Source organism: Amphiprion ocellaris, chromosome 9, assembly GCF_022539595.1.
Source record: "Amphiprion ocellaris isolate individual 3 ecotype Okinawa chromosome 9, ASM2253959v1, whole genome shotgun sequence".
NCBI classification, from domain to species: domain Eukaryota; kingdom Metazoa; phylum Chordata; class Actinopteri; family Pomacentridae; genus Amphiprion; species Amphiprion ocellaris.
The window spans coordinates 33258760-33286446 of NC_072774.1; the positions used below are offsets into that span (position 1 = coordinate 33258760).

The window sequence follows — 27687 nt, forward strand, 5'->3', positions numbered from 1 at the left end:
CTCCAGCACCCCCCGCGACCCTAGTGAGGAATAAGCGGTGTATAGATAATGGATGGATGGATGGGATTTTTCTATCAAAGCAGCGTTGTACAATTCAAGACCATATGTGCATATCAATCAGCCAGCAAAATTTCAGAACTCTAGCTACATTATTTATCAAGTTATGGCACTTCCACAAACATTCCTACAGATTGAAAGAAAACCAAAATGAGGAAGAAAACAATGCAAAAATGGACGACCGCAAGATTTTTTAACTCAAAAATTAATGTCACCTATGACCCCAGATTTTACTCGTTTTACATAATAACACAAAAACAAATCTGACAAATATGAGATGGTCAGTCATGAACTGTTGTTAAAATTTGGTGAATTGAGGTGGAATGACCCTAGTGAGAATACACTGAGGTTACACCTGTTCACCCTCAGTCATAGCTCCTCTTGCAAGTCTCCTCCAGCTTCTATCTTCAAGATGCATTTTAGGAACCTCAGACATACTATATATATATATATATATATATATATATATATATATATATATATATCGTACTTTATTGTAGTCACAAGTTTATAATAAAACAATTGAAAGTCATACTGTATTGGCACATTTTTAAAATATCAGCTACAATGCAATGATGTCTGATTTTTTTAAATGTCTCTTGCTTCAGCTCCTTTCTCCTCCTGTCTCCTCCTCCTCTGTCCTCTCTGGTGGGAGAAACACGAGGCGAGAGATCAAGGAAAGGAAACAATGATGCACAAACTGAGAAATGAGGAGGGGGGAGATTTACAGCCGTGCCTCCTCTCTCATAGCTCTTCAACAAGCCTCCTCTCTCCTCCAGAGGCATTTTAGGAGAGGAAACGTCCTTCAAAATGGCGTGCTAAGATCGATTTCCAGGTCACAGACAGCAGGACGGAGAACAGGGTAGACGAGGAGCCTCAAAATGAAGAAATGAGATGAGCCCCTTCAGCGCTGCTGACGACACATGACGGCTGCGTAGTTTAAGATTTGAGCATGCGCACAAGCGCAGTGAGGGCAAAGCACTGAAATGAACGGAAGGTCCGGAGGACTTCATCTAGCGTTTAATAGTATTTTTGGTGGCTATCTTCAATAACACAATTGTTATTACGGGTAAGACGTTTACAAAATGTTTATTTATGACTGTTTAATGGTAATATTTAACCAAATTCATATTTTCCATATGTCCGTATCATTCAAGCTACCTAGCTAGCCAAGTGGCAGTGATAGCAACCGACTAACAGAATGCCTGTCTCTATAAATTAGTCCTAACTAACATTCACTTTATATTACGATGTATGTCATATTCATGTATCAAAATATGTTAGTTTTGTGTAAATTAGACAACCTTACTATTCTCAGAAATCTATCTCAACCGTCACTCTTACTCATCAGAGTGGGCTAACGGTGCTGCTAAACCCATTCTCAGGTAACGCTAGCCGCATGAGAGCAATGCATGACCTCACATCACCCACAGTGGTCTCTGCTGGGTGACATTTTATTGGAAACGGTTGTTGAGAAAGTTCTAAATTTCCAATCCAGTAGAGAAATGGCTGCTTCTTTGCAAGGTACATAATTCTGGGATTGTTGATTGACTGAAGTATACTGTCAGAACCAGTCCTTCTGCTCACGATCACTCTGAAGCAGAGTTCGTACAAGCCTAACACTGACCTAGTTTTAATATTGTGTCTATAATAACTTTGGAAATCTGCAGTCTGATTTTCTTTGGGGAAATATCTAAGTTAATTGCTTTATCCATGTGACCCAAAAAGTGGCAATTAACCTAGTTCTGAAAGATTTTTCACAGCCACTGCTGTCTTGCACATTTTGAAATATATTGCGATTATGAGAAAAGAGTTCTCAAATTGCAAACAACTAAGTTGCTTTATTCAAAGCCTCATCTGGTGTAAGCATTTCAGCATTTCTACTTAGTGTGACTTTTATTCCATTTGTGCTCTCCATTTCCACCCCTACTAAAAGTCATTGCTTTCAAGCTGGGTTTTATATTTTCTTTCAGTTTGTGGCACGTTACTTTTTCATGGTTTTGTGCTGATCAAACTCCTGTATAATTTCTTCAGGTGTAACATCAAATATGGCCCGTGGGCACCAGAAGTTCCAGTCCCAGCAGAAAAATGCCAAAAAACAGGCGGACATCAAGAAGAGCAAAGGTCATGACCAGAAGGCCGCAGCTAAGGCTGCTTTAGTATACACGTGCACTGTATGTCGGGTATGTGCTTCAGTGAAAAACTGAACATTTAACCATGATGTTAGAATGGAACTTGGAAGATTGGAAGCTTTCCATGTGCTTTACAGTACTGAGAAACATTTAAATTGTTCTCAACAAAGCAACTTTTTATAAACGTGTATCAGAGAGACTATAGGCATGATCCAGACACAACCTGTACTGGATCCTGTTCCTTTATCCTTCCAGTTTATAGTTACACTTCCCAGTCCATCTGTTCTCAATAGCCTCACTGTGTTATCAGTTTATTAGGTGTGTTTTTACACTGGTCCCTAGTTTCTGCTAGTGTTCAGTTAAAACCTGCAGCTGGCCTACAGTGTAGTGAAGTGCACTGCTCCTCCCTGTTGCCAAGCCATGGTCAAAGTCTACACCCTGGTCTGACCACTGCACTCCTCGACACATCTGGATGTTTCAGTTCTCCCATCACTCAGAGAAGCCAGTGATTGTTCATCTCGGTCAAAAGTCCTTTCTGTCCTGGCTTCCTGACTACAGTGATAGACTGCGCTCTTAACTAAATCTCCTCCTGTGTGTTTAAAAACCTAGACCTAAACAGCCCATGCTAGCACTTACCCATTTTGTGTTTTAAAAGAAATCTAAGCTGTTGTTATGTAATGTATTGAGTCTCTGTCCAGATTTCCCATCTTTTTGAGACTGTTGTGCCCTCTTCAGTGACAGTCCAGATGCACATTGCAAGTATGAACGTTGGCAGAACTCCAAGTGCTTTGTGAAGTGTTTTTTGTGTATTCATACCTCCACCACAGTCTGTGTTTGCTACTGAGTTTACAGACTGACTGCCTTTGTGTTGGCAGGGATGATAATGTAAATACCTGGGAAGGTTATGACGTGATATGTAAGCTCTGGCTTTACTTCCTGTCTGTATCTTTTAGTGGAAGGCTTACTGGATGCCTGTGTCATTACTTGTAGATACAGTGTTTGTTTTCCTTTAGTCATTAGTTGAAGGTAACTGCTCTGACAAAGCAGTAACAAGCCAGCGATTTTAATGTGATGCACAGTGCACCTTTTGACCTTTCAAGTTATTATGTTGTAAAAGACCAGATATCCATGATTATTGTTTCAACCCATTGATACACCAAACAGACATCACATACTTTATACTGCATATTACCGTCTGTAATTCACCGCTTTTTGTTTTTCCACCTTTTCTCAGACACAAATGCCTGACCCGAAGACCTTTAAGCAGCACTTTGAAAGCAAGCATCCAAAGTCCCCGATGCCCCCAGAGCTGGCTGGTGTGGAGGCATAGCAGATTTACCTCTCTTTGAGTGAGACACTTGGAGCAGATTCAGGACAGGCTTCTACATTGTTGCAGATGAAATATGTTAAGTATAACTTCAATTATTCCTCATTCTGATTAATAGATGTATGGATGTTTATATGCAGGGGTGGTGTTTGCCTTCATGCCCTTGTTAATTTTTCCAGGTTGGATGTTTTTTTTTGTTTGTTTTTTTAACTGCTGTCAAATGTTGAAATTTGATGAAGGCAGACACACAATGGACAGCTACCCTCTCTTGGCTTGTGCCAAAAATGTATACGTTCCATTTATGAGTGTAAGCAATATTTGCAATGTTTGATCATTTCAAAATGTTGTGCTCACAAGACCAGCTGTTCATGAGCTCTTCCACCACTACACCATCTCAGGTCTCCCAGTGTTTCAGAACAAGCTTTGAAGGTAGTTATAATTGGCACTGGCTCAGCTGAGCAAAGTTGATGAAAATTGGAAGTCATCTGCATACAAATCCATTGTACTGTGAAACCCATTATGGATTTCTGACTGACACTCATTTGTGATGCACTATAATTGGGGTCATAATTATAGTATAGATGACTTTGAGGCTCCTAATGTGCTTGGAAAGGCACATTTAAAACCACTAATAATGTGTTCCTCCAAGTAGATTGAAATTAACTTCCAGTCTGCACTGATCTATTTTTTTGTTGCTTAGATAATTTCAAAAATGTCACTAAGGTCTATCGTTTTTGTTGATATGATAAATATACTAGACACACTGTGCTACACGGGTACTGTAACTGTGTTGTATTTACCCTGCAGATTTCCATGAAATGTATTTAGTTCATGTCCACTTTAGAATTTTCTTGTGTGCAACAGAGTTGTTAGAGCTGACCAGAGAGGGCACTGCAAGTCTACTCACAGCAAACCCTTTCATGACTCAATTGCTTAAACTCTGCTGCTAAATAAACCATTTATATGATGATCGATCTTGTTAGAAGTGATCTGTTGGCTGAAGTTTGCACTGGGTGTTGAGCTACTCCTGCCCCTCTTCCCAGTTTGTCATTGTAAAGATATGTGACATAATTGTGCACATCTGTAGTATTTGATAATGATTTATTTAGTCACTATTGCATTTTGCAGTGTAACCTGTCTCACACTGTCATCTCTATGGCATATGTGAAAACAAATCCAAGTGCAGTCTCACCCTCTAGTGTTATCCCGTCATGATGGTGCAAAAGTATTTCCACTCTGAACCTGCATAAAAAGTCTGAACTACATTACACTGTAAGTTAGCTTTGGTTCAGATTTTTATATTAGTTTCTTATCATAGCATGCTAACAGATGAAGATTTAATTTATAGAAATGAACTATTTTCAATACATTTGGACCTACTGGTCATTAACCACTGACATTGTATCACTGTGCTAAAGTCTGGACTGACAACCAGCCATGTTTTTACTTTTGTAATAATCATATCTTTGTGCACACAATGTAATGTATAGCCTTTTAATAAAAGTCTTACTTTTATATTAACCTTTATGAAGTTGTATTTCATTTAACTGTACTATTGAGCACTACATGTGAAAATTTCTCACCTTATGGAATTTCCTTTCTGTATGGGTTACTGTGGAAACTCAATATGGTGTGTAAATTTCTAGTATTGAAGTGCCAAGGCCTATTTCAGCATCACCTATTTGAAATTCATATTGTGTTTGCCCACCCTTTACAGTGATTAAATCAGTATGATGAGTCACATTTTGTCATCAACCTTTGAGGTCTGTACTGCAAATCAGGACTAGTTGGTCAGCAGGATTACTTCAGGTTTGAAGCTGAGTTTTTAGGACTACAATAGTGGTTCACGTCTTACTTTGTACATCGCCATGGCAATTGGTGTTGCACGCCTAATATGCTCCAGAGCAGGTTATATTCCCTGATAACAGATTTGCAGTCAGCCTACTTATCCATCCATCCATCCATCATCTATAAACCGCTTAATCCTCATTAGGGTCATGCGGGGCTGGAGTCTATCCCAGCTGACTGAGGGTGAAGACAGGGGACACCTGGACAGGTCACTAGTCTTTAACAGGACTACATATAGAGACAAACAATCACACTCACATTCACACTTCACAAATTAGAGTTGCCAGTTAACCTCAGCATGTTTTTGGACTGTGGGAGGAATCTAGAGTATTTGGAGAAAACCCATGCATGCACAAGGAGAACATGGAAACTCCATGCAGAAAGATCCCAGGCCAAGGCCGGGATGTGAATAGGGGAACTTCTGGTTGCAGGGTGACGGTGCTAACCACTGAACCACTGCGCAGCCCTACTTATCACTTTGAATTATGTTTTCATGTTTGTTCTTTACTTGCTCTGAAAAACGTTTAGTAGCTGAAAGAAAAACAGTAAAATTATCTCACGCACTATAATGCAAATGTGCACGTTTCTCCACTGTGGGACTAATAAAGGCTTATCTTGTCGGATAGGACTATCACTGAATCAAGATTCCTGAAATGAACCTCCACATCACAATGCAAATAGTTTGATTCTTTTTACTTCATTAATTATTTGAATAATGTGTCGTCGTGAGTAGCAAAAAGTTATACAGTGCTGTGGTACATAGTAAGTTACTGAATGATGCACAGAAACCTGCATCTAAGCAATTTCTGCATATATAGAAAGCTCCTCATGTTGTGCTTCATATGAGGAAGTTGTACTGATAAGCCTATTATCTCACATTCACACAGTCAGTCTGCAATTTTGTGGTAGCTTTTTCTCTTGGTTTTTGGCTGCAGCAGCTGTGTTGCTTTAAATTACTCATAATATGGTTTAGAGGGGCTGCACAGTGGCTTGGTGGTTAGCACTTATGCCTTGCAGGTAGAAAATAAACTCTGCCACTGAAAGCAAAATGTGAACTGAAAAAAATATTAGTATATGAACAAGTTATATTGGCATTTAAAGTATTATTTGCCACTGCAAAAGTTTCCACTGAAAAATAAAAAAAAATTATTTCTTTTTACTGTCTTTATTTTATTTTTTGTATTTTAATGCACTTTTTGATCACAATCTTCATGTCTGTCTTTTTACTGTGATTTTTTTAATGCTATCAGTATCTTTCAGTGTCACAGGGTTCGTGTTCAGGGGCGGTCACTGAGTGTGTGATTTACACTTATTTTGCATTTTAACTAGCTAGCGTCCTGCTATGAGTGACGTGCTTAATTAAACAGACTGCCATAATATGCACTACTGTAATGTACTATTTTCCACTTCTGGAAAGATGTCTGCCCCCTCCCACTCAGACAGCTCTACTAACACTGCTTCTGCTGCTGAGCGGTTGGAGTAGAGCCAAGCAGGGTAAAGGAATGGTATGTTTCCAGAGAGCTCGTCACTTCAACACGTCCCATACATTGTCGATTTGAATCGCCCTGCAATGCAGTCAGGTAGTGTCACGTTGCGTTTTGACGAGCAGCATGTGTCTGCAGCAGGAGAGGCTGCATTTACAGGGTCTTGGTTGTAGGACCACATCTCTAAGGCCTTTGTTTTTCAACTTTTTTTCAGGCCAAGATAACATGATAGCCTTATGCTAACTTCACAGGCCAGTCACCTTTTCTAGTCCACAGACGCTGGGGAGGAAAAGAAGTAATAGAAAATGTTTTGAGTGGAATAAACCTTTAGAACCATAGTGCGTCAGTTAAAAAGTAGTATTTTGGTGGAATGTACCTTTAAACTACTTTAAACCTTATCTGGGCGTGAAATAGTATTTTGGATGTAGCAAACCTTTAAAACTAAAAGTACCTGGACAGAAAGCAGTATTTTTGTCCGTAAGTGTGAATGTGAGTGTGGTTGTTTGTCTCTATGTAGCCCTGTGATAGACTGGTGACCTGTCCAGGTGTCCCCTGCCTTCACCCTAAGTCAATGGATGGATGGATGTTCCCTTAGGTTCCTTGATATCACTCCCATGAACTGGGCAGCAACTAAACTCCTAACTTACTGAACATCTGTTTATTGGTAGACACTGCAATTTCTCAGTGTTCCCGAAACATGCATGGTAAGGTAGACGCTCGACAGACGTGTGACCAAAAATTACTTGGAGAAGAGTGAAATAAGGTGTTCAAACGTCTGGTTTCAAATTGAGAAGTTCAGCTCCAGTGATCTTTATTTGCATGGGCTGTTCTATGACCTTTGACATCTTCCCACATCCGAAGATAGTATAGTGGTGCATAGTTCTGCAGTCTGCCAAAGAAATGCAAATTATATGTAAATCACACAGTCCTCGCCCCTCCCCTCAACCCCCTCCACTCCAAAGTAGTAACACAAAGTTGAAACTGAAACCCGTGACATACTGTAGTACTGACATTGTGAACAAAATCACAGTATAAAGGCACACATAATGAAAAAATCAAAGTGTTCACTGAAAAGCAAAAATAAATAAAATGCAATCATTTTTAATATCTGTGGGCGTTTTTTTCAGTGACAAATGTCTTTTTCATGACAACTTGTTCAAATACTAATATTCCAATATTTCCTCTTTTATTTTAGACTTTGTTTTTAATGCCAGACTTTACTATAAGTGTTCTGGCTCCATATATGCCCTCCCTGCTTTGCTCTTTCTCTGCATACCCCCTCATACTCTTTACGTGGAAGTGTAGAGCTCTTCTTGTGACTGTGGAATGGTAAACAGTGGGGTTAGCGTCTCATGCTACTGGCCCAACAGGTTTTGTGAACATGCCTGAACAATAGTTTCTTTCACCCTGAAGACAAATACCACTTGTTCACACCCTCTGCTACACCCATGGAAGACCAGGTACTAGATGAATGCTTGCAAAAAGTAGAGTTTACGTAACATGTTCTTTTAAAGATTCTATTTTATATCTTTCCTATGTGACAGAGCCTACATATTTTAAACAAGCAAAGATATACAAATATGTGTCCAACACATTAACTTATGTAAGGTGGCAAAATATTAGGGACACTTTTAACCCTTGTGTTGTCTTAGGGTAATAAATGACCTTTCCACTATGTTTAATAGCAGAGAATGAATAAATGACCTTCTTTCAACTTGAATTTCCATGACTTTTCCTAAAGTGACCCCACCATAAGAAAAGGTGAAACATTGTCCATAAAGACAGCACTACCACTTCTGTCTTTGATGAAGCCATGAGTGCAGCTTTTATTTTTCAGTACCCAGCAGGCCATAGATCAGATTTTTTTGGACATCCAGGAGGTAAAACTGTAAAACAAATACTGTGGCTGCACATGTGAGAAATGCATTTGCAAAGTCCATGCACACACCTTATCATTCTGTCCTACATATGCTAATTAGAGTTTAATATGTTCTCCATATTTTTGTTTTGCATCTTGTATTTTATTCTTGCTCTTGTTGTCGATTATGCATCTTGTGGGTGGGAGCAATGATCCAAAAAGTGTGAGAAGACTAGTATTTTGTAGTTGAGTTTTTGTAGTTGAATTCCATTGTACAGTATACAGTACACTGTTGTTGTTTCCCTTTAAAAATGCATTTCAAGCAACTTTCTCCAAGTTTCTGGTACTTTCTCAGGATATACTATCTCTTACTAAACAAATGTTTATACCTACACAGTACCTTGAGCAGCAATAATAGTGATAATAAACCTTGACTAAACAGTTATAACGTGTGATGTACTAAAAACGAGTGGGGTCCACTGATGAAACAGAGTTTTTCTGCCCTCTCAAGAAAGAAAACCCAGACATTCACAAAGTGTGTGATGCATGAGTGGTTGTTTCTTCATGTAAAATAGATTTTGGGTTGAAAATTCAGTTAAGCTGCTCTATTTTAGAGGCTCAGTGGAGGCGGGTCATTTTTGATCCTTAGGACAAGGGGAGTGTACAGGATGTTAAGACCACACAAGGGTTAAAGTGTTCCTAATATTTTATCCAGCTCAGTAGCATACGGGAGAGGACAAACATAATGCAGTCCAATACACCACTTCCACCCACCATGACCTCAATAATAAATACAGTAGCAAGTAAAGAGTAAGTAGTATTATCACCTCTTTGACAACAGCAACAAAATATAAAAATGTAGAAGCTTTGCAAAAGAAGAATTTATGGCAGAGCTTGTACAGTGAATTGCATTAGATTTCACAGATGTACCGAATAACATAAGAGATGAGATAAGATAAGCCTTTATAAACCCCACAGTGGGGAAATTTGCAGGGTTACAGCAGCTAAGGGGATAGTACAAATGTGTAGGAAGCATCAGTAGAACATAGAAATAATCATTAAATATACCTACGTACTGTTTATATTGTACAGATTCTTCCATCTGTGGGCATGCAAATATTGCATAGATCCCTTTGGATATAGAAAATTACAAAACTGCACATACTGTACCTACAGTCATGGAAAAAATTATTAGACCACCCTTGTTTTCTTCAATTTCTTGTTCATTTTAATGCCACGTACAACTAAAGGTTTGTTTGTTTGAACAAATATAATGACAACAAAAATAGCTCATAAGAGTTTAATTTAAGAGCTGATATCAGACATTTTTCATGGTTTTCTTGATAATAATCAAAATCACTGAAATTCTTACATCAACAGGTATGGCATTTTTCTTCCAAAAGCAGTGCTTTTAGGATTCCATGTTTTCTTTTCTGTCTGTTTTAGTCACATGATCCACACAGGAGTTAGTACTGATTCATAACCATTGTTTCTGATGACTGCAGCCATGTGTCTTGATATGCTCTCCACCAGCTTCTGACATTGTTCTGCTGTCACAGCACCCCATTCCTGTTGCACTAATTCAAACAGATTTGCTTTTTTTGGGCTTGTGGTTCTCCATTTTGTGTTTGATGATTTTCCACAGGTTTTCAGTTGGATTTAGATCTGGTGATTGAGCACCCAAGGCACGTTTCCAATGTTCTTGTTCTCCATCCAGGCTTTAACTGACCTTGCCGTGTGGCAAGGGGCATTGTTTTGTTGGAAAATCCAGTCATTGGAAGCAGGAATAAGGTTTTCCAGCTGATGGAAGAAGACTGTTTTCAAGAGTAGCCCTGTACATGACCTGGTTCATTTGCCCTGTTCCACCCAGACTGAAACTACCCCAGATGGTCACTGATCCACCCCCATGTTTTACTGTAGAGGCAGACAGTCTGGTTTGTAGCTTCTCCAGGCTTCCTCCTAACCTAACCAGTAAGTTGGCTGGTATGGGCATCAACTGAATCAACATTCATCACTGAAGAGAACCTCAGCCCAATCATCAACAGTCCAATCCTTGTGATCCTAACAAAGAGTACCAGCTTTCCTCTGCCTTTCCTTGATGAAGGTCTTCTTCCTGCCCTGTGTGACTTCAGACCAGCTTCAAGAAGTCGGTTTTGAACTGTCCTCGCCGAACAAGTCCCATTTCTGGACAGTGCCCACTCATTTTTAAGGTCCCTGGAGGTCTGATGACGATTCCTCACTACAGGATTTAGATCAGGAATGGATGAGTGACGGTCATCTGGAGGGTAGAAAGACATTTCCTGCCGCGACCAGCTAGCAGTTTGGTAGAACCATGGTGGGCTTGGTTTTTCTTGGTGTAATGAACGGCTGTCTTGGAGATCTTCAGTTTTTTCGCTACCTGTCTCTCACCCATGCCAATTTCCAGCAGTGCCAAGATGGCTGCCTTTGTGGCTTCACATAATTATTTAGTTTTAGGCACTGTGTGAGAGCCGACAACTTCTGAGTCGTGCTATGGCTTGAATGCCAGCGGGAAACCACTCTGGGCCTTTGCATGTGCAGTGCTGCTTATAACATGAAATGGCTTCTTATATACCCTGGGAATGCAATTAAGTTGAAGCATGTCAAATAGGACATACAATATGATGTAATCAGCTGCATTTTTGTGGTGTTCATTGTATTCTTCAGGTAATAAACCTTTAGTGGTGCCAGGCATTAAAATGAACAAAAAATTGAAGAAAACAAGGGTGGTCTAAGAATTTTTTCCATGACTGTATATATTAAAAATGCTAGACACATTCTTCTATGAATTGAAAGTAGCACATTTTGAACAGATTATTGTATCTGTAGAGAATTTTATATTGTGCTGAGTTGTTGAAATGTACGAAATATTTATGCTACACAGGTTTTAATGTGAATAAAAGTGGCCAGTGAGTGTAGGTATCACACAGAGCCAGATAACCTTAAAGTCAACATAGTACAAATTGCTATCTATGAAATAAACCACTGAATGTAATATTATAGCCAGTAAAAAGTCTAACATTTGAACTTACTTCAAACGTGTGAGGTTACAGTATATCTTGCCACAATTGTGCTAGTCATTTTTTATGGCTTTCCAGATAACTTCTAGATTTGATAGAACTATTCTAATACTACACAGAATCTAAATTTTTCTGGCAAGAAAGTAAGGAATTGTGGGGCTGATAAATTATCCTTATGGTTTTATGGATGTTAAGTACAAAATTCAACCCAATCGAGTGAAAAATTTGTGATTAGTGAGGCTCAGAAGAAATCACAAAAATGATCAAATTTAGCCAGAGGGCCAAGCTCATCACTAAAAAAAATAACAGCAAAAAAACATTTGGCATAGAGTTTTATGATGGTTCTATGAACTTAATAGTCATTATCACATTTATTTTTTTTAATTTCAAAAAAAATCCATGTTGGATGGAAATGACCCCTAAACCTATTTTATCTCTTTATGTGACATATCTAGTTTGGTGCTACACCCATCCTGGACCACAAATTGACAAGTGAGGAGACTTTCAATATTTTATTTTATTTTTTTGGCAGTAATGTCTGCACATTTCTACAGCCGATACTATCTGATCTGCCCTTAAATAGGTTACAAGCTTGAAACCTTGGCCCAAGGGGAAAACATGTGACAAGGCAAAAATAGCTTCACTCTCTCCCCTTGGAAACCAACCAGAATGCAGAAATAGTAGTTTCTATTAGGCAAGACATACTGTTGCTGTGTCCTGTGTTCTAGTTTGTGATGCCCTTAGCATCCGCAGCAAATGTTCCTATGGAGAAAAACAATATCTCATTTTGTTTGAGACTTCTTAAGCTGAGGTTGCCGAGCTGGGTTGTTTTAATTACTTAGTTGGCACGGCTGTCATTCAAGGCTTAAAAAAATCTTTTAGCATTCATCACGATATTGTATGAGCTGTCTCTGCTCTGATACAAAACTGTGAAGCACAGTAAGATGGTGTGCTATCCCTGCTGGTGACATTGACTTATTAGTCAAAGTTACTGTTAACATCTCTGTTTGCTTGATGCAACACATTGGACATAATTAGAAGTGCCTGTAATGCAAGATCATGGTATAATTTCGCACAAAATCATCCAAAGGTGCTGAGTTTGACTATATTATTTGCAGGAATTTGTCACATTAAGACTTGGAAGGAAATGGTAACAGAGAACTACAACTCCCACAAAATCTCTCGAGTGGTTGCCCTGGTAACGTATGACGTAAGTCCCCCTGCGCACTGGCCGTGCCTTGGACTGGTGTGATTGGAAGGAAACCCTGTGGACTACATTCAGTCGGAGGGGCTGAGAATCAGCTGTAGCTTGGCACGCCGACGCCAGTACTCAGGTAAGAAATGACTAATAGCTTTAAAAACTGCGATGTTGAGTCGCCCTAATTCATTGTGAAGTCTCCTGACATATCATCGAATATGGTGGTAGCAGAAGCTCATTGTCTTTGGTTGACTGTAAGGCTGCGTGTAGCCGCGACGCTCATGTAACTAAAGAACAATGGATAGCCTAGCGAACGTTACAGTGCGGGATATGTGTAATGGCTGGTTTCAAAGGGGAACATCAGACGGCGAAGGCGTGTCAGTGTCGAAGGTTTGAAGCTCTGAAATTTAGTCCTACTGGCTACAAACGTCGCTTTTACCGAAGTCATTTATCAGGTAATTGATTAAATATGCGTGCTGTACGTTACACTAAACCGTCATATATGATGAAAAATCTGGCGGAATATTAGCCACCGCTAATTGGTCTACATGTATTATCTTAACATCAGTTTTGGCGTCTTCAATTATTGCAAATTTGCCAGTAGTGCCACGAGGGTAGAGTTTCATGGATGCCATTGTAATGTAGTGTATTAGGTTTGTTTGCTTCAGTCGGGTGTCAAGTAATTGGTGCATTAAGGAAGCTAACAAAAGGGGCAAGTGTAATTTTATCACATGTGCCACTAGGCAGGCAGCTAGCTAAGTTAACCTACGGTACACACAGATTTAAAGGCGTCCCGCCACGCTGGGCTATATTTTCTCGGTTCTTTCAAAGTCTTAAGATGTGCTACTACACATTACGAGTATGACAGAGTAGCTATGAAAATAGTTGCAACCCCTAGTCCGTTTCAACAAGCTGTACGGCATGCAGTGCTTCTGTTTCAGGAAGTAGTCGGCGCCATACTGAAAACGGATCACGAGGGCCTGACCGTTGCGGTTGCGTTTCATTTACAGAATTGTGGGGGTTTTTTCGCCAGAACTGTGATTGCGAATAAAAAGGGGGGTTTTGAATCAACGTCTGCTGAAAATACTTCCGTCCAAACACGCTTTCCCTTTTCTACTTAAGTTTCTGCTTGATAGACAAGCCACAGGTACAGGGAAGGGTGTGGTGTGTGAGCGTACGGGTGGAAGAGGAGGGCAAGTCTGCATTTGCCCTGGAGGCTTGCCAGCAATTCTGGATCAAGTTCTTCTTGTACGTTTTTGCACCGTGGCTGCTTCGCGCATTCTTTTGGCGAATATCTTACAATTACACTTGACTATACGGCTTTACTTTTAATGCCACGTTTTCGGGGGGAAAAAAATCTACGGGGTCATAAACATTCCCCACAACATTATTTCGACAAATTCTTTGCAAGTGAGGGTGTCATCGAGCTGGCAGTTTCTTAGTACTTGCTTCCGTATTTTCCATTTTTTCCCCAGTGTATTTGGTTGCCCATCTCTATAGAGGCTGTGAAGAATTTGCTTTCATTTCTGTACCAGAGGACAGATTTTGAAGACATCCATGTATTGTAGAATGGAAAAAAAGCAATTGATTGTGTGGAAGCCCTCTGGCTACTTTGAAAGGGTCAAATGGAAGTAAGCTATTGATGTCATGATGAGAATTCCTGTGTTAGCGTGTGTATGCTCTACATAGCCTGCCTTTAAACTACAGCAAGTACAAACTTATTACTATAAAACAAAACTGTAACTTGAAGGCCTAGTACAGTGGTTAAAAGTACTATTCTCTTTTTTTCCTCAAATCACTAAGCACAGAGAATCAGGCATACTTTTTATTTTATGCATCTACATATTTTCTTAATGCCATTGTTTTAATATTACGCCGACAAAGATGATTTTAATTTTTTTAAAGTTTGTTGGTTTAAGCATTAAATTTGCTCTTATGTTTATGCTCACTTGTCATGTTTTGTTGATTACCATTTCTATACTTCGCTGTTAAGTTGCTCTTCTGTGTCCCCATAGCTTTCAACTGCTATGGTGTGCATTAGTGTTGCTCCTTGTCAAAATTCTTCCAATGGATGTCAACAAAACAGTAGTTGCCACAACATCAGTAAAACATTTAGTGCTAGTGTGGCAGCTTCTCTTGGAATCCATATCTGTTCATGTGTTCAGTTACAGCAAACAAATAATTATATTTTTCTGGTACTCTAGGTACCAGTTTGCGTCATTTCATTATTTTGAAATCAAAAATTGTATTTGTTTCTCTCCACTCATTTAGTGATGGGTATATCCGGTAAATAGGTACCAGTTAAAACACAGATATGTTCTCTTGCTGCTTATTTCCTAAACTGACCTATAGCTGTCTTGTTTTCTTCTTTGCTGTCCTATTTTACAGTCAGCAGTCATGTGTGACTCCAGTCCGAAGGAAAATGTGCAAAAGGCCAAGCTGGCCGAGCAGGCTGAGCGTTATGAAGACATGGCGAATCTCATGAAGGCCGTGGTGGAGACGAGTGAGGCAGAGCTGTCGAATGAGGAGCGTAACTTGCTGTCAGTGGCCTACAAGAATGTGGTGGGTGCCCGTCGCTCTGCTTGGCGTGTGATTTCCTGCATCGTGAAGAAGGCTGAGGGTTGTGAAAAGAAGCAGGACGTGGCCAAAGTCTACCTTGAAACAATTGAGAAAGAGCTGAAAGATATCTGCAAGGAAGTGCTGGTGAGAATAAAATCATTTGATTAGACAACAATTGCTGATTTTCTGTCTTTTAAAGTAATGCAGATTTTTCAGTTTGGTGACCCAAGCATGTATCCTGAAGCAACAGGGACAACTTGACCCTGTGCTATGCACTGCTTACACTTACTAAACATTACCGTTCATGATGTGTTCGTATAGCTGACACTATATTGCAATGTAGATTTCTCTGTATGCACCTTAAAGCACTGACGGTAATCTGTTCAAACGCTCCTGAAAGATTCTCGTATCCCTGCACTTGGACTGTTAAGATTTCTTTCCAAAGCAAAAAACTATTTTCTGAGTAATTATGGTAAATCAACTTGCATTGTCGATCAAGACCATTACTACTTGTCACATTTCCCCTGAGTTTGTATTGTAAAAGATTGAGCATACTTAAATTGCTTTGTTGCACGCTAGAACCCATTTCTTGTTTATCTTTCGACAAACAGTGTAGCTATCTCCGGTATCACCTGTGTCCCCAGTTGATCAGCTGATGACTTAAAGTTATTTTTTTGTTTGTTTTTTTAAGATAAACTTGCAGTCAGTCTCGCTCTTTAGCTTGGAATGGTTAGAGTATTATCTGCAAGATGCACATCGCCCTCTTCTTGGAAGAAAGCAGTTGATACTCCACAAGGATAGTCAAATGTTTTAGAATTATTCCACAATTTAAAAGTTCTGGGTACAGCTTGGCTAACTAGTAGTGCTACTTATTCTATTGATTTGTAGTTATATTGGTACAATCCCTGTTTTTGGTGATTGTGATCTTGCCTATTTTCATATCATTTGTACATATATTAAGCACTGTAGCTATATGTAGGACCTCTACCACTTTGTTTTTCACTCAGCTTGTACATTATCTTTGAGTGGTGACTCAAAAGGTCATAATCCCATGACAGATGTCGAGCCACCAACGTTCTGGTTCAGTGACTTCCACTTTGACCAACCACCCTGTGGGGACTGAGAGAGAGTGGGTTGAAAAACAGTAAAATGTGTAGACAAGGGATGTAGGACAAGGTTAACGCTGATCTATGTTTTGAGTGAGCTAATTTATAAAGTTTCATCCAGACAAGTCTAAAGACATGTTTATTTCTGTCCTGAATGATGGGGTTAAAAGCCAGTTGTCGGAGAGAAACGGGAACAAACATGATGAATCAAATGGAGATGACAGTGCATACCTTTGGGAAGTTTTTCCTCAAACTTATCCATGGAATTGTGCTTGGTTGTACACATAAAGTGATGGAAGCCATTGGAGAAGTCAACAGAAGAGACCAGGAGTCAACGGCATGGCCAGGGCAAAGAGGGGCCTTCCTTGTTTGTCACTTTAATAAGCCTGGCAAGTTACTGCATCGAGTGGGTGTAGGTGTTGAAACCAATAGCTGACATGGGTATTTCTGGGGTTGTTGCTTTGCTGTGTAAGTGGTATAAGTCTGGATAGAATCAGGGTTGTATGTACCGAAATTTACTGTTATCTTCCGTGATGGATTTATTACATTACATATTTGTTAAAATCACTGCACAAAATCTGAATGTGGCTCTTATTTGACTGTAAATTCAAAGCCGCCATATGTCATACAAATGTGACCACAGTGGGGTCTGAAACATTTCCACGTAAAGGCTTCCAAAGACCCAAAGTACCTTCAAAGTATGAGTACTTAATATTATGACAGCACAAAAGATGGTTTGCACACTGTGCAGCGTTCTGACAGCATACCACAAGAGCACAGCACAATGCACAAGTACCTGAAAGATAGACAAAAACCCACATGTAATAAGCTGCCTGCTCCAGCTCCTCTCCAATAGATGAATAGTAGCTACCAAAGAGCTGAGAATGGGCAGTGGGTGTGGAGCTAACAGTGGGGACAAGTGACTGGTTTCCTATTGACTGCTCAGTGCTTTCATAATTAGTGTGGGCTACTGGCCTCCCCTGAACAAAAAGTGGCTTGACGGGTAACCTGATTTTGCTCAAATGTAGTATCGACATCAACAGCGTGTGCACAACTGGATTATCAAATGAAATGGGATAATGTGTGATAGCTGGCTATTACCAGAATGTCATGCAATCAAAGTGCGTAAAGGACATTAACTCTCGTGTCGTCCTGCGGGTCAAAATTAAAGTTTGACAATGTGAAAAAAAAAATTTCACAGTGAAACTTCTGATGTCCACATTTTCAACATTTTTGAGAAATTTTTGAACATTTTTTTTTGTGGAAAAAAAATTGTTAAAACCAAAATGATTCTTAAGGACATTCACAAAAAAATCCAGCAAAATCCACTGGATTCTGGTTGATTTTTTTTTTTTTTTTTTTTTGTGAATGTTCTTAAAGAAAATTTTTAGAAGTTTTACTGATATACGCAATCACTATAGATATTTTTAGGATTTTTTGGAAGATTTTTTTACTCACTTTTTGAAAATATTTACAAGAATTTTTTTCCCTTCTTTAAAAATAAAACTTTTAAAGGCAACTTTTAAGGAATTATTGTAATTTTCTTCCTGAAGGTTTTACAAATTTTTAGAAATTTGGGGAATTTTTTTGCTGAATTTTGGGAATTTTTTCAGACAAGGAAACAATATTTTTTGGCAAATGAGGACAACAGGAGGGATTAAAATATCCCAAAACAAAGCAGTTTTTTAAATTCACTGTTGTCTCTTGAAAGGCAAGTAGTAAAAATAATCCATTTGCAGTACTCGGCTTGTGCACAAAATATCATGAAGCTAAAATAAGACACAAAGCTGCAGTGACTTAATCTTTAAAATTCATGTGACTCGCTTGTTTAAATCGTATTAAGGCTTAAAGTTGTGCATAATTAAGGCATTGCCTCTTTGACTGACAGATGGATGCCTTCATTTGACAGTGTATGGCCCAGAGATTTTTGCATGGACTCAGCTCTGCTCTAGCTTAACGTTTTAACTCATTTTTGAATTAAGCCGGAGTTCAAGCACTACCAAGATGGCGACAGCCAGAGCACCCATGCTGTGCTCCAAAACCACTCTTCTGGAAATCCATAGGTGACACTAAAGAGGGTTATTTGTCTTTGAGTGTAGTCAGTGGTTCTTCTCAGCTAAGATTCTTCAACGTCTTTGAAATGTGTGTTCTTTGAATGCAATAAGAATATAGAAAAAGATCAAATCAATGTATGTTTAATTTACTGCAAGCAGTCCTGCCATGGTTATAGTTTGATTTTAGCTATGTCCTTATCAGTGGCCCAGTTCTACATTCCCTCATATTAGTCTTGGAGCATTCGCCAAGTGCAGGTTCTCATCAGTCTTGTTTTTTCCTTTATGTTGTGGACAAATGTGCTGTATAATGACGAAGGTCTTACAGAACTTTTAAAAAAATCCTTGTCTGATATGACCCTACATTTTTGTTATTTTCATACCAAAGCTATTCTTTTTTCAAACTTGTGACTGTGTCCAGGTGCAGCTCAGCTAAGTTCATTATATTCCTGTTCCTATCAGGAGAGCATTAGTCAGGCTCATAAAACATGTCAAGCCATACTTTTCATAATCAAGAGGCTGTGTTTCCTAAAAACACATCACTAGTACCATGAGCATTTTTGCTTCACTGCTGCCTTTTACCTCTCTACGGCACAGTTTTTTTTCCATGCCTGTTGGGGATAAACTACAGAGAAGCATCCACATGGAAACTACATTAAAATCCAATGTTAAGCCATGAATGGGTCAGATCTGGACTTAAAATAAAGTATTAATTCATGCTTCATGTTTAATCCTCTTTGTCCTATAACACTGTAACATTGTGGATTAACTACACTTTTCAGCTGGTGTGTTATGGTACTCTCTCACCAGTAGTTAAAGTAAGTTACGCTGTTCTTTGCCAGCTAGCATTCAGGTTAGCAACAGGAACAAGCTCTCAAGTGGTGCATGCTTGTGTTGTCATGATCCAAGCTGGGCTCTCTGAGTGACCTACTTCCTCAGCAAAAGCTCATCAGGAGTTCAGCAGCCTGGCTTGTTCCTCTCTCTCCACCCCCACTATCTTTCATCCATCCTCCCATCCTCCCTCTCTGTCCTCCATCACCCTTTTCCACGCTCAACCATCTTCTCTCCCCACTTGTCTGTTCATCTCTTTCTCCACTCCCATGCTTTCATGTTATCCACATCCACACAGATTTATTTGCCTTCAGTGGTCCCTGAAGCATCTGTGATGTAGCTCAGCCAAAGTCACGGGCTCAAGCCCAGAGGCTACTGGAGGTGGTCAGCTTGTCTCTTCTTGTATTTAGGTATGATGGGACTCGATACCTTGAAATATTGGCTGCGATGTTAATTTGAATAGGTTGAAATAACAGCCACAGCTCTTCTGAAGTCAGTGAATGAGTGATTGAAGTAAGAGGCAAATGAGGAACTGTCTGTGTAAAAATGCTACAATCTTCAGTAAATTGTGTGTATAAATAGGAAATAAACCAAAGCTACAAATTAGTTCTACTGATTTCAAGGTCTGCTAGCCACCATAGCAAAGCACACTATATAAATGAAAGAATATATGGTCTGTATATATTAAAATATTATATATTTTAGGAATTCTGTTCTTTTCTAAAAGTTTGTCTATTTTGTTTGTTTTGAACTACAGGACCTCTTAGACAAATATCTAATTGCCAAGGCTGAATCACCAGAGAGCCTAATCTTTTTTTGGAAAATGAGAGGTGACTACTGCCGCTACTTGGCTGAGGTGGCAGTGTCTTCAGAAGAGATGGAGGGTAAGCTCTGTTCATTCCTGTTTATAACATCTGTGCAGAGTGTGGTGATTGTTCATTTAATTAAATTTTATTATTTATGTGAATGTATTTTGCTGACTGGGAGGCTTGATTGTCCGAACTGATATCAACAACGCCTAGCTTAGCCAAATATGATGCATGAGATAAGATCCCTACGAAGTGAGCACAAAAGTGTTGGAACAAGCTTTGACATTTCTTCCTCAGCTCTCATTCTGTGTCACAGTATTCTCCTTTTTCAGTAAGATAAATGTACTTGAATGCTGACACTTCTGTCATTGTTGGTAACTATAAATGGCAAACTGTCATTTTTTTATGCAATATATACCTGTAGTAACATAAAAATTGACTTAATATAGAGACATTTCTTTCCATTTAACTTAAGCTCTGACCAATAAAAACTTTTTAAACAAAATGTATGCTCTTCAACTGGACAAACAGTGTGTCCAGCCCCCCAAAGATCACCTGTGCAGATGGCTCAGATCTGGAGTTCGTCAACTCCTATAAGTACCTTGGCCTCTGGCTGGACTCTTCACTCTCTTTCATTCCTCACATCAACATTTTACAGGCTAAAATCAAATCCAGACTGGGGTTCCTTTACCATAGTAAGGCCTTCTTTACATACTCTTCCAAAAACAGTCTTGTGAAGATGCCCACCCTCTCCATGTTCGACTACAGCGAAGTCATCTATAAAATGGTCCCTAAGTGTGACCTTAACAGGCTTGATGTCCTCCATCACTCAGCCATCCGTCTTGCTATCTGTGCAGCTTTCTCCACCCACCATTGTGACCTTTACAAACTGATAGGTTGACCCTCCCTTTATACCAGGTGACTCCAACACTGGCTTTTACTCATCTACAAGACCCTATCAGGGAAGACACCTCAATAACTCTCCAACTTCCTACACCGCTCCCATAACAGCTACCACGTGAGGTCCAGTGATTTCATAACACTCTATCCCCAAGGTTCACACTGTCATGGAATTCCTTTTGCTTTGCTGCAGCAGTTAATTGGAATTACCTCCAAAAATCTCTCAAACTCACTGCTTCCATCACCTTACAGCTTTAAACAGAAGCTGCAGCAGACCTCAGCTGACCACTGCACATACTGTTTTCACAGAATTGCTAGCATTAATTTAGGGTGTTTTTAATCTGTTTAAACGTGTGTGTCCTTGTTTGTGTATATTTTGCTAACTTATCTTTCATCCTGCTTAGACCTCTTGCCAGGTGATCATTGTAAATGAGAAATTGTTCTCAACTGATCTTACCTGGTAAAATAAAGAATTAAAAAAAAACTTTTAATGTTGAATTAGTCAATCTTACTTTTGCCCCTGGTCTACAATAACAATCTTAACCAATAGGAATAGTCTTTTTCAGGTCAACTCATCATTTGTTTCCCTTGAGATAACCATTATCCCGTCTCTTTGATAAACAGCACCTTATGGATCCAGAGTCAGTTTCACTTGTGTTCTCTTGACCTAGTTGCCCCCTAGTGGCTGTTAAGAGGCATACCTCTCTCTAAAGCTACTAAACTCTGTAGGCTAATTTGCGCTGCTATTTGCAACACGACAGTTCACACCAGACACCTGAACTCCCTCAGAAAGTAGCAAGATCTAATGATCCTGGGATGATTGCAGAAGAAAAGGGGAGGGGGGGAATCTGCCACGGAGTTGTTTATTTTTTATTTTGACACTTTGATTAAGCTGAAAACAGTCAGATGAGGTAATATCCCTGGCCTTTGCAAAGGGATTCATTATTATTCATTATTATTATTAGGATTTTTTAATTTGGGTCATAAACCAAAAACTTTTCACCTCTTTGGTAAGATGCAGATAATTTGGAAAGCAAATTGTTAGGCATTGAATTTCTTTACTGGATTGTTTTGGACTTTATCTCATGGTCATTCATTCGTAAAATCAATGCTGCATAATGTTAGACTTAGAGTGACGGAGGCTTCTGTCTGATACGGCTTTTTCTTCCAACCTTGATACATTGCCAGAAGACAGCTAAAGGAACTTATGAAATTTTGCAAACTTGTCAGTTTAATTTGCCAAAGGCAAATCTCATCTATGCACAAAGCAGTATGGGGAGTGTACTGTAGTTGTGGTGTAGGAACATTATTGAACTACGGTATATACTTTATAACACATGAATTAATTAGACCTGGTAGGTTTATTCTTGTGACTGGACAGAGACAGGCTTGCTGTTTCCAGTCTTTAGCTGAGCTAAAAAAAAAAAAATCCATTGCGGTGTAGGAATCACTGAACTCACAGGGTGATGTAGTAATTTTGCGACATGTTTGACTGTAATGTCAAGTCTAAGAGAGTCAGTACAATAACAAATATAGTTACTGGAGTAACTCCCTTTTCTTTGAGCATGTACACAATAGAGCACCTGAAGGAGTCAAGATGGTTGTTATGATAAACCTACGGTATATGGAAAATTTTACATTGATGTTTGAGAGGAGATGACTGCTGTTTTCAGACAACATAGCTGTTTTCTTTTTTCAGTTTGTACAACCTCAATTCCTTTCTTCGACTCCTCTCCTTGTGTCTTATTCCCACTCACCCAAGATGCAAGAAAGACACACAAAGAGAGAGGAGTCGGGGGAACAAGCAACTGTCGGTTAAATATGGCATGTGGCACAGCTGCATCACCCGGTCAATGTTATAACCTAATACTGTATTTTATAATCTCTGTCAAATGAGCATAACAGTGTTCTTGACAAATTCCACTATATATTTGCTTATTCAGTGAACAGTGTAGCTTTAGTCATCATTTACTGGGACCATATTGCTCCTCTGTGTTGGAGAAAATAATTTTCATGCTTTAGTATTGAACCTAAACTTTAAACAATGGTTTGTGATGTGCTATTTCTTCCTTCAACTGACTATATTTAGGTGGACAATATAAGAAATGTATAAGTGTAGTGAAATTCAAATCACCTCTCTAAAACCTTCCATTACCACCTAGATTACAGTATGACCTATTGCAGGGCTGCTAGTTGGTTGCAAGATTACTGGTTGCGGTAAAGCAGTTTGAGTACATTGTACCGTAAAGGTTTTTGTAAACCATATAACCCATTAAAAAAAATCTATGTAAAAAAAAATGTTGTCACTTGTTGATATGATAGATCTGCAGCTCTCATACCCTTTCTTTCCTCTTTCAGATACAAAAATGTCACAACAAGCCTACCAAAAGGCCTTGGACCTCAGCAAAGAGAATCTGGCATCAACTCACCCAATCCGTCTTGGTCTTGCTCTCAATTTCTCAGTGTTTTACTATGAGATCCTCAACTCGTCTGACAAAGCCTGCCAACTGGCCAAAGAAGTAAGTTCATAACACTGCATAACTTTGTTGAAGCACGTAAGAGGATTACATTTCTAAGGGTATTGTCAGTTTATTAGAATCGAATCACAAACATTCTCACAAAACGTATTCGCTTGTTTTAGACTACCATTATTTTTTCATGTGTTAAGAATGTTTTTTGCATCCTATAGGCTTTTGATGAAGCCATTGCAGAACTTGACACGCTGAGTGAAGAATCGTACAAAGACAGTACACTAATCATGCAGCTATTGAGAGACAACTTGACAGTAAGTAGAAATCTTACACACTGGATCTATAACATCCCTACACACTCGGTGACCAGAAAAATTAGAAAATAGGGTTTTGTAACAGTTTTAGAGTCAAATGGCATATGTTAGAAATATAAGTAGCAGCAGAAAAACTGTTCCGCCCAGATTTGCTAGCAGACCTGTTAATATTTTTTACCCCATCTAATGTTATTTATTTTTTCCCAGTTAGGACATTGAACTCTTAAATTTATTTCCACCAAGTAATATGTGGCCATGCGTAGGGCTGAACAATTTCAAGTCAAAATCACAATTTAAAACACTGCCGGTTGCAAATCGCCTTTTCTTTTCTCTCCTTAAGTATAAGAGTGACAAGAACGCAATTTTTGATTTATGTGAATGAATTTACTGATAACGCCTTTGACCACTGGGTGAAGTACTCCCTGGTCAGTTCTAATGTGATAATTCAGTAGGTCCCACACGTTATGCTAAACAATGACCAAATGTGTAAGAGCTTTTAGTCCAGATTTGTTCAAACAGTGGTTTGAATTTTTCTGGTCACCAGGTTGTGGAGAAAATGCAATACATTTGCTCTCAATTGAAATTCAAATCTTTTAAGATTAGATATTAATGAATGTTGTTGTCTCTTTGTCTTTGCTCTACCATGTCTTTGACCCCCCCTCACTTCCCTCTCGCTACTACTTTCCTGCTTGTCCTTCCTTTCTTTAGCTGTGGACCTCTGATACTCAGGATGAGGCAGAAGATACACAGCAGACTGCAGAATGAGCCAGACACCCATAGTCATTCCTGTCTGCCTTCCGTCGTCCTGGCTCATCTTCATCATGATCATCAACACTGAGACCACCTCATTATCATCATTGCCATCCAAGTCTCGCCATCTTTTTTCTGTCTCCTGTCTAGGTCTCTCAATACTCATCTCACTCCTACCAGTTTACTATTTCTTATTTTGTAGTAACTGTGGGGAAAGGGCGATGGGGAGGGAGGGTAAGTTTTAAGTGGTCAGGTGGGAACAATCATGTGGAAGGGTAAAGAGTGTTTGGGGTTGAATGCCTGACTGTTGACCTTTTCTGTGTGGGAGCAATAGGGGTGTTACATCATTATTGTGCTGGGTGAGATTACAGGTTTTATAATCACAAAACATACAGCTGTTTGAGTTTTTAAGTCAAAAAATGTAATACTGTAGTGTGTCCTACTCATATTAACAGTCCTGTTTGTGAGTAACACTTTCTTTTCATCACACACACCTGTGGCTTCACTTAAGCATGAAGCTGGCTCCTCACCTGAGGAGACAGCAGATGTTAGTCTGTACTTGGCAAGAGGAGGGACAGCAGAGGTAAAGACAGTGGAGGTGTAATGGGTAGTGCTGGAAACGAAAGGCAAGATTTTGTTGGAACACAAAGGTTACATTCCATTTACTGTCACTTGCTCACTTTCTACTCTGTTTAATTCCTTTTTTTGTTTGGGAGGGTGTCTTGCTTTTGTATTTCTATGTATCAATTACGAGGTATGAAAAACTTTGAGAAACAAAAGAGCACACAAACTTGCATTGTTGCTGTTTTGTACGAGCACACAGGAAAAAATCCCATGTCCTTATCTAGTTACTGCTTTATCAAATTAAGATTTTTATTCGTTTTGTCTTTTATTCTTTTCCCCTTCCAATACTTGCCTAAACTGCATGTTGGTAAGAAGTAGCTTGTGGAGAAGTAGGGAAGGTTGTTGGGCTTTTTCATACAGGATCACCCAAGCATAATTGTTATTCAGGGGGAAATGTGTAATTTCATGTAAGTGGAATAAAAAAAATAATTTAAATGTTTCAGCATGTCCATTTAAAGTGATGTACTGGTAGTGTTGAGGGGTCTTATAGTCCTAGAGTTTGTTTACCAAAGCCATCAAAAATTCATCTTGATAAATTTCAATCCTCAGGGCCAGAGGTCAGTATCAGTTTTGCTATGTTTGGCTGAGTTCAGCAACTATTATAAAACCGCACAAGAATAAGTGAGTCACAAAAAGGTGGAGGCGGGCGCACAGAAAGAGACTCAGAGTCATCTGTTGCCCACTTGTTTGATTCATTGTGTCCAGTGCAAGTACTCTTCTCATGCTGCAGTGACTGCTTCGTGGCCATTACTTGAATGAACCATTTTAGGAAAGAAAAGTTAAATTAAAGCTGCAAGCAGCGTTGGACGGGTCCTCGCATCCGTGCCGGTCGGCGAATCCATGCATGTCCACCAGGTGGCGCTGCGACCGAGAGTGCATGTCGGCCTATGGATGCGATGAGGGCTAGACTCTGATCACACACGTAAAATTTCAGGCAGATTGGAGCATGTTCAGGCTACTTATAGAGCTTTTACTGTCCATCCACCAGGTGGCGCTGCGACCGAAAGTGTATATTGGCCTATAGACGTGATCAGGGTCGGACTCTGATCACACATACAAAATTTCAGGCAGATCGGACCATGTACAGGCTAGTTATACAGCATTTCCTGTCCATCCAACAGGTGGCGCTATAACTCTGTATGTCAGCATATGGATGTGATCAGGGCAGGACTCTGATCACACCTGTAAAGTTTGAGACAGATTGGAGCAAGCAGAGGATAGTTACACAGCAGTTGATGTTTCATGGCGAATCATCAAAATTCCAGAGGCCGCCATGGCCACGCCCTCAGACTTTTTTCGAGCATTTTGATAACTTGATCACCCATGCCTGGAGTACATCCTGGCCGAATTTCAGCTGTCTTGGTGTTACCCTGTTTGAGTTCATAGCTTTTGAAAATGTACAAAAATGACCCAAAATCGTCAAAGAATATGACATATAATTCAAAATGGCCGACTTCCTATTGGGTTTTGGCCATGAGTGTCAATTACATTTTTGTGCGTCTTGATGAGTTACATATGTGTATCAAATTTCATAATTCTAGGTGACACGTACTGGCCGTAGTAACTGTTTGAAATTTTCCAGGTGGCGCCATTTTGCAACAGGCATGTGCAATTCGTCTAAAATATCAAATATTTCAGCAGTCGTGATGTGTGTAGCAATTTTGGTGAGCATATGAGCGTTCCTAACCTGTCCAGAAGTACTTTGTTTGTCATGGCAACATTGCGTTGCCACGGCAACAGAATTTTATCAATTGTCAAAATATTCACACTGTGGCATTGTCAAGGCGTGAGCAGTGAGCTGACCAATTTTCAGGATGATATGACAAAGTTTCAGGCAATGGTAGGTGCAAATGTAATGACAATTTCTTCCTGTTGCCAATAGGTGGCGCTATGAGTATTTCTAAATATATGAATGTGGATGTGTTCAGAACCGGACTGGTGTCCATCACATCAAGTTTGGTCCAGATTGGATCATTTCCAGCTGAGATATTAATAATTCAATTTTCATGGCGAGACATGAAATTCGCCGTGCCGCCACAGACACGCCCCTTGACGACGAGTCACCATCTTCTCTGGGAATCATCATCAATGTGTTCAGGCTTATGTCACCACATTTGAGGTGAATCTGATCAACGTGCTAAGAATAGTACATCAAAATGTTAAAAAAAATGTCTATTTCTTGCTACCACAAGGTGGCGCTATGACTGTCAATGTACATAACCACATGGATGTCGTCAGGGCTGGACACTGATCACACGTAAAATTTCAGGCAGATTGGAGCATGTACAGCAGAGTTAGACACCACTTCCTGTTTCATGGCGAAGGATCAA

The 27687-nt window shown here is 39.5% G+C and overlaps 2 protein-coding genes across 2 annotated transcripts; both read left to right on the top strand.

The window, feature by feature from the left end:
* Positions 1–974: 974 nt before the first annotated feature.
* Positions 975–5043, top strand: LOC111569391 (zinc finger protein 706). The gene is made up of 3 exons (XM_023271470.3): positions 975–1126; positions 2092–2240; positions 3424–5043. The coding sequence occupies exons 2-3, from the start codon at positions 2106–2108 to the stop codon at positions 3517–3519; spliced, it is 231 nt and encodes a 76-aa protein (XP_023127238.1). The 5' UTR covers positions 975–1126; positions 2092–2105; the 3' UTR covers positions 3520–5043.
* Positions 5044–12926: 7883 nt separating this feature from the next.
* Positions 12927–25796, top strand: LOC111569380 (14-3-3 protein beta/alpha-B). The gene is made up of 6 exons (XM_023271444.3): positions 12927–13078; positions 15331–15645; positions 20247–20373; positions 23557–23717; positions 23888–23983; positions 24692–25796. The coding sequence occupies exons 2-6, from the start codon at positions 15340–15342 to the stop codon at positions 24746–24748; spliced, it is 747 nt and encodes a 248-aa protein (XP_023127212.1). The 5' UTR covers positions 12927–13078; positions 15331–15339; the 3' UTR covers positions 24749–25796.
* The last annotated feature ends 1891 nt before the right edge of the window (positions 25797–27687 follow it).

Excerpts from the sequence above, each read along its gene's own strand:
- LOC111569391 (XM_023271470.3), top strand. The coding sequence starts at position 2,106 with ATGGCCCGTGGGCACCAGAAGTTCCAGTCCCAGCAGAAAAATGCCAAA. Across the intron at positions 2,241-3,423 it reads ACACGTGCACTGTATGTCGG|ACACAAATGCCTGACCCGAA; the intron begins GTATGTGCTTCA and ends ACCTTTTCTCAG.
- LOC111569380 (XM_023271444.3), top strand. The coding sequence starts at position 15,340 with ATGTGTGACTCCAGTCCGAAGGAAAATGTGCAAAAGGCCAAGCTGGCC. Across the intron at positions 15,646-20,246 it reads ATATCTGCAAGGAAGTGCTG|GACCTCTTAGACAAATATCT; the intron begins GTGAGAATAAAA and ends TTTGAACTACAG. Across the intron at positions 20,374-23,556 it reads GTCTTCAGAAGAGATGGAGG|ATACAAAAATGTCACAACAA; the intron begins GTAAGCTCTGTT and ends TTCCTCTTTCAG.